Below are 11,181 nucleotides of genomic sequence, written 5' to 3' on the forward strand. Positions count from 1 at the left end.
GAGACCCTTATCAGAAATTTATGTTTGAAATTCTCCACTGAGCAATATGCCCCCCCCCCAACTGCGCGCGACCTCCCTAGCCATAGCTGACAGCCACATCAGCTTCTGTAGAATGCTTGCTCAACCTAGATAGCCACCCTATAAAAAGGAGTTATTTTAGAAGCTCCGGGCTGCAGTGTTCCCCTGTGTGGGTTACCTGCAGTCCCTGCGCATGTTTGGGGGACTGCAGTGTTCTCCTGTGTGGGTTACCTGCAGTCCCTGTGCAGGTTTGCAATAAAACTTATAATATTCACTTTGTGTCTGCTGTGGTCTCTCTCGCTGGAATGAAACAGTCTCATTGCCCCTCTCCTACCGCCGCTACCCTGAGCCCTACCCCTAAGATTCCACTACCAAGCCCCACCTCTCTGTTTAGCCAATGGCACACCTCACTTCTTAAATCCTTCTTTCCGTTGGGCCCGCCCCTCGCCATCCCGACCTTAGGCCTCGCCCCTTTCGGGCACTAATGCCCAGGCTCCGCCTCAGCTCGGCCAATGGTCCATACGCACTGGCATTGCGCAGGCCCCGCCCCTCTCGGCGCTCATTGGCCAGCGCCGGCACTAAGGGCGGGAGGCGCGGCGTCGCGGAGCGGAGAAGGACGGCTGCCATCTTGCGCGGAGCCGGAGTTGATATCTCAGGTTGCGGCCGAGAGTGAGCGCGAGCCCGCGGCCCAGTGCAGCCGCGGCCCAGTCGGAGTCCTCTCCCCCCGCCTCTCTGCACCCGGCTTCGGCCCGACCCCGACCCTCAGCCAGGCCCGGTCCGACCTCCCCGCGGGGTCAAACGGCCGCCTCGGGGACGATGAACGGAGGATAATTGGTGCCCAAGGCAGACAGCGGTGCCTTTCTGCTGCTCTTCCTGCTCGTGCTCACCGTCACCGAGCCGCTGCGACCAGGTGCGCGGCGCGGAGTGTGCAGGCGGGCGGCCAGGGGCGGGGCGAGCGGGGCCGGGGTCGCCAGGGACCTCCTTCCACCTGGCGGGCCGCGTCCGGGCAGGCCGCCGGCTGAGGCCTGACTGCAGGCCTCCGCGTCCCCCGCCCCGGACCGTGCACCTCCGGGACCATACCTTGAGTTTACCTGGGTCCGAGCGCTTCCTACACCATGGAACTTTGTTTTCGATGGATGTTGCCCTTGGGTCCACGATCGGGAAGCAGTACATGCTTTGAGGTTGACGGGACGGAGATTGATGGAGTCCTCTCGCCTAGGACCTGCGCCCTGGGCGCGAGCTCTTTGCTGGTCCAGCGGCTGTGATTAGGCTGGAATGCTGGGGGTCGAGAGGCACCTAGTTTCTCTTGCAGTGGGTTGGTGCCAAGCGTCTCAACCCTGGAAATCCCTCGGCTAGAAGGCGGTAGCCGTGTCGTTTATTGTCACTCAGGTGTTACACTTGAGAAGTACTCAGTTCAGAGAGCGGCCCCGAGGAGGTGCTAGGAGGCCGCTCAGCCTCGCGCGCGGGGGTGGGGGGGTGGGGCTGAGGAAGAGACTGACGCGCTGCCCCCCAGGTGTGTTTCAGTCGTAGGAACCTTGACAGTGCCTGGTACTTAAGACTACTCTTTGTATGTGATGATTAAATGCTTTCGGAAGTCCCGTTCGAACTGTGTTTCTATAAAAAAAAAAAAAGTCTGTCTGTGTAGGGGGAAATGGATTCAAAATCAAAGCAGCTTAAGGTCCCAGACAATTTTTATTTGTTCCTGGAGGACCACTCCTCTGAACTGTAGCAATAAATCGAATCTCCAAGTGCAGGACCTATTTATTTATCTAACAGGCACAGGAGATGCAATGCTGGGTGCTCACAGTGCCCCTAAAAGGGGACTGTGCAAATGATTTTTTTTTAAATAAGCAGGGAAATAAAAAACTTTTAGGTCAAAGAAAATGAATTGTGCATATATACACATTCATTTTATAACAGTACAGTTGAAAAGTATGGTTCTTAGCTTTTTTTTTGTTTTTAGTGCAGAAAGGGGTCCCTGAAGGTAGAAGTGCCTAGGGCCTCTTCTGTAAGCACTGTCAGGCCTCAGTGGGTAAAGGCAGGCTGGAGAGCAGAGCTGTTTGTGGCCCTCCACCATACCCTAGCCTGGCTCCTCCCACCTCAGACACACTGAACGTCTGGATTCCGTAGTGCCTACCTAGTGGCCAAGGCCCTGGGCCCGCACTCAACCTGGAGTCTTTCCAGTGATACTTCTCAGGGCTCCCTGAGTAGAGCTGGTTGCTCATTGCTTTTAGATGTTCTCTTGGCAGCAGGGTGACTGGTTCTGAGATAGCCGTGGTAGGATGGAGACCTGGAAAAGGCCTACCTGTCTAGGAGGGTACTGTATAGGCTCTTGGGGACCAGAGCCAATGGACTATGGGTTGTGATTACGGTAAGTCCTTTAGAAAACATGTCTACTTCTGTAGAAAGGTGAGAGAGACATTATCCTATTCTGGCTCCTGGGTCTCAGTTTTGCACATCAAGTGACTGGACCCTGAGGGGTGAACCCATGCATCACGGATACCTATCTTCCTTGGGGTGCCTCTGGTTCCAGATTCAGCATCTCTTGCCAGGACGATAGAGGTGACCAATGTCCCCAGCTCCTTTTCTCTCTGTCCACATATCCTGCCAGCTGGCCAGCAGCTATTCAACAAGTGTCTGAGTGCTTGATGCCTGCCCATCCCTAGGGATGCTCAAATGGAGAGAATAAACCCCTCCCTCTGGGAGTGCCCTTTCGGTGTGGAAGGAGAGACAAGGTATAAATCAGTCCATTGAGTGTGGGAGCCCAGGCAGGTAGCAGAGGTGGCCGACCATTTGTATCTTTGAAGCAGGGGAGGGCTTCTTCATGGAAGACATCCTGCTTAGGTCTGTGTTGGGGCACGGAAGCATCTCTGGCAGAGGAAGTAAACTTACCCTTTTCATTTCACGACTCTTCAGAACTTCACAGCGGCCCCCAGTGGTGTATAGACTTGCCCTCCAAAATTGGGGAAATCCAATTGGCTCCCTGACTTTGGGCAGTGAGGGCACATCTCACTTTGGGTCAAGTGTTCTCCTTGTGTGCCAAATGTGCTCTCCGTCCTTCCAGGCAGGAGTCTGCTGGCTGGCATTTTCTGGTCTTAGCCTGCATTCTTTCTGTTGGGTTCCTGACAGACTTATACTTGGGGTTGTGAGGAAGGCACCAGTTAGAACGTGTTTCCTGGGAAGGAGGCAGGCAGGCAGGCGAGTGCGGAGGGTCCTCTGATTTCTGTCAGATGGAACCCTTGACGACTGGAACCAAGCCACTTTTGGCTACTCTCTTATGCAGGCTAGGGTGTGAGGCCTTTCACAGAGTGGGATCAATGGGCAACACAAGAGTGCAGAACTTGACTTTTCACCAAAGTTTCTTAGAGCATTGTCCCTATATGCCAAGGTTGTAGGTTCAATTCCTGGTCAGGGCATATGCAAGAATCAACTGAAGAATGAATAAATAAGTGAAACATTGAGTCGATATTTCTCTCTTCCCTTTCTTCTCTCTCTAAAATCAATAAAAAAAGATTAAAAAACAATAAAATGCATGTCTCATTGAGGATGTGTTACATGTCAGGTACTGTAGTACCAACACATGTTGATTAATTTTACTCTCAGGTGGCCCTCTGAGGTAGATATCGTTATTAGCCCCGTTTACAGATGGGGAAGTTTGAATATGGAGATCTCATCAAGCTAAGTGACTGGAATGAGATTCAGTCCTAGAATTCTGGCCTGACTCCAACATAAACCCTTCCCAGGGGTTTGTGTATGTCCTGCTTGCTGTCTTTACCCCTTGCTGTGGAGCCCCAGCCCACTTCTCTTCTGATGGACCCAGTGGTTTACCAGGTGGGATGCTGAGGCTTACTCCATCTGAGTACCCTGATCTGAGGGTTAGAACCAACTCTTCTCCAAAATTCCTTCTGTGGTTAACCATAATGACCAACAGAGATGTGCATTATGTCTACCAGGGGTGTGGTGTGAATGAAAGGTTGGAGCTCTCTGCCAAAGGGTGACAAATGAGCATTTTAGGGGCCACTGACTAGGGTATCATCTCACTGACCCTTTATCTGTACAGGGAATGCAGCATCAATTACTGATTCTAGCCTGACCAGGCGGTGGTGCAGTGGATAGAGCGTCAGCCAAGGATGCTGAGGATTCAGGTTCAAAACTGCAAGGTCATTGGCCTGAGCACGGACTCACCAGCTTGAGTGTGGGGTTGCCAGCTTCCCGATGGTCAGTGGCTTGAGCAAGGGGTTACTGGCTTGGCTAGAGCCCTGCAGTCAAGGCACATATGAGAAAGCAATGAACAACTAAGATGCTGCAACTGTGAGTTGATGCTTCTTATCTCTCTCCCTCTCTTTTTCTTGCTAAAACAAACAAACAAAAAAAATAAGTGCTGATTCTAAAACTGTTTTTCTAGCATCGACAATGAAAGAAAATCATGCCATTGTTTTAGCCACAGCTTCATCCAAAGTGACCTCACCATGCATAGCTGAGAAAACATTTACCTTTACCGAGTGAACACAGTCTCAGCTGAGATCCCCAGCCCTATAAAAGGCTTGTGCTTGCCTGACCTGTGGTGGCGCAGTGGATAAAGCCTCGACCTGGAAATGCTGAGGTTTCCGGTTCGAAACCCTGGGCTTGCCTGGTCAAGGCACATATGGGAGTTGATGCTTCTAGCTCCTCCCCCCTGCTCTCTCTATGTCTCTCTCCTCTCTCTCTTCCTCTCTGTCTCTCTCTCTCCCTTTCTCTCTCCTCTCTAAAATGAATAAATAAAATTAAAAAAAAAAAAAAAAAAAGGTGCTTGGCCAGGCCGCTTGGTGAGGTAGCAGGACTATAGAGCTGTGTTTCTTGGGAGAAGGGAAGCTGGCTGGGAGAGGCAGGTGACTTGTATAAAGTCACATAGCTGAGCTGGTAAGCAGCATAGCTGGGATTCAAACCCAGGTAAGCTGGCTCTTAGTTCAGGGTTCCTTCCCCTTGGCCATTAGGGACTATGAGAGGCCTGCTGGGTATGCTGGACTGGTAAGTACTCAGTGAGCTGAGAAGTGGCTGCAGTACCATGCGGGTTAACAAATAGGAAGTGTGTGAATATTTTATAAGCAGAAAAGTGGCTAAGGTGCTTTTTGAGTTTGGAGCTCTTTCTTCCACAGCCTATCACACTATAGAACTTGCCCTGCTAGCAAACTGGGCTTTGGGCTTTACAATTTCATTCTTTTTTTATTTTTCAGGGACAGAGAGAGAGTTAGAAAGACAGATAGGGACAGACAGACAGGAACAGAGAGAGATGAGAAGCATCAATCATTAGTTTTTCATTGCGCGTTGCAACACCTTAGTTGTTCATTGATTGCTTTCTCATATGTGCCTTGACCGTGGGCCTTCAGCAGACTGAGTAACCCCTTGCTGGATCCAGCGACCTTGGGTTCAAGCTGGTGGGCTTTTTTGCTCAAACCAGATGAGCCCGCGCTCAAGCCAGAGACCTCGGGGTCTTGAACCTGGGTCCTCTGCAACCCAGTCCGATGCTCTATCCACTGCGCCACTGCCTGGTCAGGCCAGGCACTTCCCTCTTAACCTCCATTCCCAGCCTGGTTTATCTAATTCGTTCTCAGCTGCCACATTTACGTCTCCAGCTAAGGCCTTTCCTCTGAGCTATATATTTATGTCCAACTGTCCCTTTGACTATACGTGGAAGCTCCTCTAAGTCACTTTGTCCTGGGAAGGTGACCTCTTCTGTGCACACCAGGTGCATGAACCAGAGGGCAGACAACCACCCCACTCCCAGACCCGCCAGACACAGGCCAACAGCAAGTTGATCTCACTTCCAAAAAACAATCCCAGAATCTACCTTCTTCCTAGCTTCAAATTGCACCAACCTGGTGAAAATCTCCATCATCTCTCACCTTGATCATTGCAATCACTTCCAGTCTTGTGATCTCTGTCCACTCTGGTTCCTCTTTACTTCATTCTTCGTAAAGTCTGCAAGTCTGAACCTGCCTCTCCCCTGCCACCAGCAATCCAAGGGCTTCCATTGCCCCTACAGAAAAGAAAAAACTCACCATGACCCACAAGATCCCACCCCGTGCAGCCTGGCCTGCCGCTCTGGCACCATGTCACCTCACTGCTCTTTGTACTCTGTATATCCAAAGGTCTTCCCCTTCTGGCTGCTGGGCCTGTGCCCATGCTTTTTCCTGTACACCTGATCAACGCCTGTTTCTCTTTTGGATCTGCAATCACATCCTGCTCAGGAAATCTTCCCCTGACTGCCCCTAGATAGCAACCCTCAAGTACAAACTTTTCTTGCTTCTGTCAACTGGAGTTCTAAACTTGTTCATGGGATGACCTAACCAGAGTCTGTCTTCCTCACTGGAATGTCAGCTCTTTGAGAGCAGGAACCATTACCATGGAGACCCTGGTGGATAAAGGAATGACTGTCTATTGTACTAAATCATTCTGGGGCAAAATTTACTTGTTTGACATAATTCACAACCTCTTTGGGTAGAAATGATCAGTTCTGAAAAATGTTTAGGTAGTTTCTGGTCCAATTCAATGAAAATTAATGCTCTTCTGGGAAGCCCACTCTGGCAGTTAAGGACCTGATATATATATATATATATATATATTTTAATGTTTATTGATTTTAGAGAGAGTAAGGGAGAGAAGGTGAGAGAGACAGGACTATGGATCTGTTCCCATATGTTCAACCCAGGCTTGAACCTGCAACCTCTGTGCTTTGGGAGGATGCTCTAACCAACTGAGTCATCTGGTTACGGTGGGATCTGATCATTTTTAACCAGACATTTCTTTATTAAAACATCGTATTTTCCTTCCTTCCTTTTCTTTCTCTTCTCTCTTTTCTTCCTAATTTCCTTTCTAAATTTATTGATTTTGGAGCAAAGGGGGAGGGGGAGAGAAAGAGAAACTCTGATTTGTTCCTATATATACCCTGACTGAGGGCCCAGTCGGCAACCTCTGCATCTCTGGATGATTCTGACCAACCAAGGTATCTTGCCAGGGCGTTTTTTTGTTTTTGTTTTTTTTTCTTCAAAAATTTGTCTTGCCTGACCTGGTGGTGGCGCAGTGGATAGAGCGTCGGACTGGGATGCACAAAGACCCAGGTTTGAGACCCCGAGGTCACCACTTGAGTGCAGGCTTATCTGGCTTGAGCAAAAAGCTCACCAGGTTGATTGGACCCAAGGTCGCTGGCTCCGGCAAGGGGTTACTCGGTCTGCTGAAGGCCCGCTGTCAAGGCACATATGAGAAAGCAATCTATGAACAACTAAGGCAGGGGTCCCCAAACTTTTTACACAGGGGGCCAGTTCACTGTCCCTCAGACTGTTGGAGGGCTGGACTATAAAAAAAACTATGAACAAATCCCTATGCACACTGCACATATCTTATTTTAAAGTAAAAAATCAAAACGGGAACAAATACAATATTTAAAATAAAGAACAAGTAAATTTAAATCAACAAACTGACCAGTATTTCTTTTTTTATTATTATTTATTTAATTTTTTTTTTTTTTCCATTTTTCTGAAGCTGGAAACAGAGAGAGACAGTCAGACAGACTCCCGCATGCGCCCGACTGGGATCTACCCGGCACGCCCACCATGGGGCCACGCTCTGCCCACCAGGGGGCGATGCTCTGCCCATCCTGGGCGTCGCCATGTTGCGACCAGAGCCACTCCAGCGCCTGGGGGAGAGGCCAGAGAGCCATCCCCAGCACCCGGGCCATGTTTGCTCCAATGGAGCCTTGGCTGCAGGAGGGGAAGAGAGAGACAGAGAGGAAAGCGCGACGGAGGGGTGGAGAAGCAAATGGGCGCTTCTCCTGTGTGCCCTGGCCGGGAATCGAACCCGGGTCCTCCGCACGCTAGGCCGACGCTCTACCGCTGAGCCAACCGGCCAGGGCGCTGACCAGTATTTCTATGGGAACTATGCTCCTCTCACTGACCACCAATGAAAGATGTGCCCCTTCCGGAAGTGCGGCGGGGGCCGGATAAATGACCTCAGGGGGCCGCATGCGGCCCGCGGGCCGTAGTTTGGGGACCCCTGAACTAAGGTGTTGCAATGAAAAACTGATGATTGATGCTTCTCTCTCTCCCCGTTCCTGTCTGTCTATCCCTTTCTCTGACTCTCTCTGTCCTTGTAAGAAAAAAACTCAAAAAACAAACAAAAAAAATTGTCTTAGCCCTGGCGGGTTGGCTCACCAGTAGAGCGTTGGCCCAGCGTGTAGAAGTCTCAGGTTTGATTCCCGGGCAAGGCACACAGGAGAAGCACCTATCTGCTTCTCCACCCTTCCCCCTCTCCTTCCCCTCTGTCTCTCTCTTCCCTTCTGTAGCCAAGGATACATGGGAGCAAAGTTGGTCCCAACACTGACCACTGCTCCATGGCCTCCACCTTAGGGCTAGAATGGCTGTAATTGCAGTGGAGCAACGCCCCAGAGGGGCTGAGCACCGCCCCCTTCTGGGCATGCTGGGTGGATCCCTGTCTGGCGCTTGTGGGAGTCTGTCTGTCTGCGCGTCCCACTTTTCATTTCGGAAAAATACAAAAAAAAAAAAAACCCAAAAAACAAACTTGTCTTAGGGCGTAACCAGGCAATGGCGCAGTTGATATAGCGTCAGACTGGGACACAGTGGACGCAGGTTTGAAACCCCGAGGTCACCAACTTGAGCATGGGCTTATCTGGTTTGAGCAAGGCTCAATGTCTTGAGTCCAAGGTTGCTGGCTTGAGTAAGAGGTCAGGTCACTCGGTCTGCTGTAGCCTCCAGTCAAGGTACATATGAGAAAGCAATCAATGAACAGCTAAGGTGCCACAACGAAGAACTGATGCTTCTCATCTCTCTCCAGTCCTGTCTGTCTGTCCCTAACTGTGTCTCTCTTTGTCTCTGTCAAAAAAAGAAAAACCCAAAAAAACTTGTCTTAGGATTCTTTGCGTGCATAAAGTTCAAATAAAGGCTTTGAAACGCGTGTATAATCAAGTTTTTTGAAGAGTGTGTTTTTGTTAATAATATAGAAGCATACGCAGTGATTATTTGAGAGAAATTGGAATTCCAAGGCCATACTTAGCGCAGGAAGTTTTCGAGATTAGCGTGAAGGACACGCCCCTTATCCCTACTATCACAGCGCCGCCTAGTGCCCACAGTCTAATTATTCTTAAACAGCGCGAGGTGGGAAGAAAACTACAGTTCCCATAAGAGCGAGGGCCTGCAGTTGGGAGCGCGTATTGGCCTTTGAAACTCGAAGCTTCCCCATTCGCCAACTATTGAAAGCGCCCTGTACATCTAGCATAGTCCCGCCCCTTTGACGCTGTGACGCGTCATTTGAGCAATCCTGGGACAGCGATGGAAACCCCCAGTGCGTCTCCCAGGGCCCGGTTGCTCCCTACCGGATCTGGGCCGGGGAGAAAGCGGGCAGCAGAGGAGGCCCGGGCTGTGACAAGGAAGCATCGGGTCTTGGACGAGGAAGAGTATATCGAGGTAAGACCTCGGTGCGGGCGCCAGCGACTTCTGGGTTCTTCTCCGATCCCCTCCCCTCCGCGCTGGGCTCCTAGGCTATCTCTTCTCAGGTCGTGGCACTCTCGGAGATGGATAAGCCCGAGTGCCTGCCCTTGGGGTATGGACAGTACGACAGCCAAATAAGCACAATGAAGATTATGAGGCACAGGCTGTGTTGTCGGGGGAGAGAGAAGGCAGTTCTGCTTGTGTGTGGTAGGGAGCTAGGGAAATGAGGTTTCTATGAAAGCGTGAGGAAGGAAAGAAAAAGCGTAAGCGTGAGGAAGGCTGGCGGCAAAGAGGACTTTCTTGAGAGCAGTTAATAGCAAGTGCAAAGGCTGTGGCAGCACCTTGAAATAATAGATCTTAGTGCTACCGCAGATAGGCTGGAAGGAGGAGTTGGCACGCAATTGGTGGAGGAAGTGCACCAGTTTGGTTTGGGACTGGTTAAGTTTGCCAGGCCTCTAAGCTGTACAAGCAGGTGACATTAGTGGACAGCTGGCTGCAGAGATGTGTATCTGAGGAGCAAGGCCTGGTTGGAGGTACAGATTGGGGATCTGAACTGGTGCTGGTGGTGACTGGCTGACGTCTTCCAGGTAAAGGGTTTATATTGGAAACAAAAAGTTACTGTTGGAATGAAGTTACTGTTGGTCCAGCTGCTGTAGGGCTAGCAAATGAGAATGAGAATGACCAGTTACTGAGGGGAGAGAGAAGGGCTGCATGAAAATCAGTGGAGCGTTTAGTAACCTTAGATGTTGCAGCAAGGCCGCATGTTATATTAGCCTCAGACCAGGTGGTGTTGCAGTGGATAAAACCTCAGCCTGGGACACTGAGGAACCAGGTAGGTTCGAAACCCGGTGTTTGCTGGCTTGAGTGCAGGCTCATCTGGCTTCAGCGTGGGATCAGAGACATAGAGACATGACTGTGTGGTTGCTGGCTTGAAGCCCAAGGTTGCTGGCTTGAGTACAGGGTCACTGGCTCAGCTCCAGCCCCTCCCTCCCCAGGCAGGTATGAGAAAGCAATCAATGAACAACTAAAGTGATAACAACTACAAGTTGATGCTTCTCATCTCTCTCCCTTCCTGTCTGTCTGTCTCTCTCTCTAAAAAAGAAAGAGAAATGCCCTAAGCTCTGGTGATCATTGGGCAGAGATTCAGGGCCAAGGGGTGGTGGTGAACGGCAACCTTAGCATCGTTAACTCAGAAGTGGGGGATCCAAGGTGGCAGCTCTGACTTTGATTTTATTTTATTATTTTATTTTATTTTTTATGAATGCTCTTTTATTATTTTATTTTAGTCATTTATTTTAGAGAGGAGAGAGAGAGAGAGAGAAGGAGGGGAGGAGCAGGAAGCATCAACTCCCATATGTGCCTTGACCAGGTGAGCCCAGGGTATCGATCCAGTGACCTCAGTGTTTCCAGGTCGACGCTTTATCCACTGCCACCACAGGTCAGGCCTGACTTTGATTTTGATCTCCCCTGATAGGGCCTCCAGACAGTCATCCAGAGGGACTTCTTTCCTGACGTGGAAAAGCTGCAGGCACAGAAGGAATACCTGGAGGCTGAGGAGAATGGAGACCTGGAACGGATGCGTCAGATTGCCATCAAGTTTGGCTCTGCTCTGGGCAAGATGTCCCGAGAGCCCCCACCACCCTGTAAGAGGACTCCTGTGATGGGAATACCCGCTGAACTGTTG

The 11,181-nt window shown here is 50.4% G+C and overlaps 1 protein-coding gene across 1 annotated transcript in view; it reads left to right on the forward strand.

Annotated features, from left to right (window-relative positions):
- The first annotated feature begins 616 nt into the window (after positions 1–616).
- Positions 617–11,181, forward strand: part of LOC136392787 (splicing factor ESS-2 homolog) — a 39,097-nt gene continuing 28,532 nt past the window's right edge. The window contains exons 1-3 of the mRNA XM_066365389.1: positions 617–928; positions 9,323–9,473; positions 10,972–11,140. Coding sequence (XP_066221486.1) covers positions 9,339–9,473; positions 10,972–11,140 — 304 coding nt within the window. The 5' untranslated portion in view covers positions 617–928; positions 9,323–9,338. The remainder of the gene's footprint in view (positions 929–9,322; positions 9,474–10,971; positions 11,141–11,181) is intronic.

The sequence above is a fragment of the Saccopteryx leptura genome, chromosome 2 (assembly GCF_036850995.1).
Source record: "Saccopteryx leptura isolate mSacLep1 chromosome 2, mSacLep1_pri_phased_curated, whole genome shotgun sequence".
NCBI classification, from domain to species: domain Eukaryota; kingdom Metazoa; phylum Chordata; class Mammalia; order Chiroptera; family Emballonuridae; genus Saccopteryx; species Saccopteryx leptura.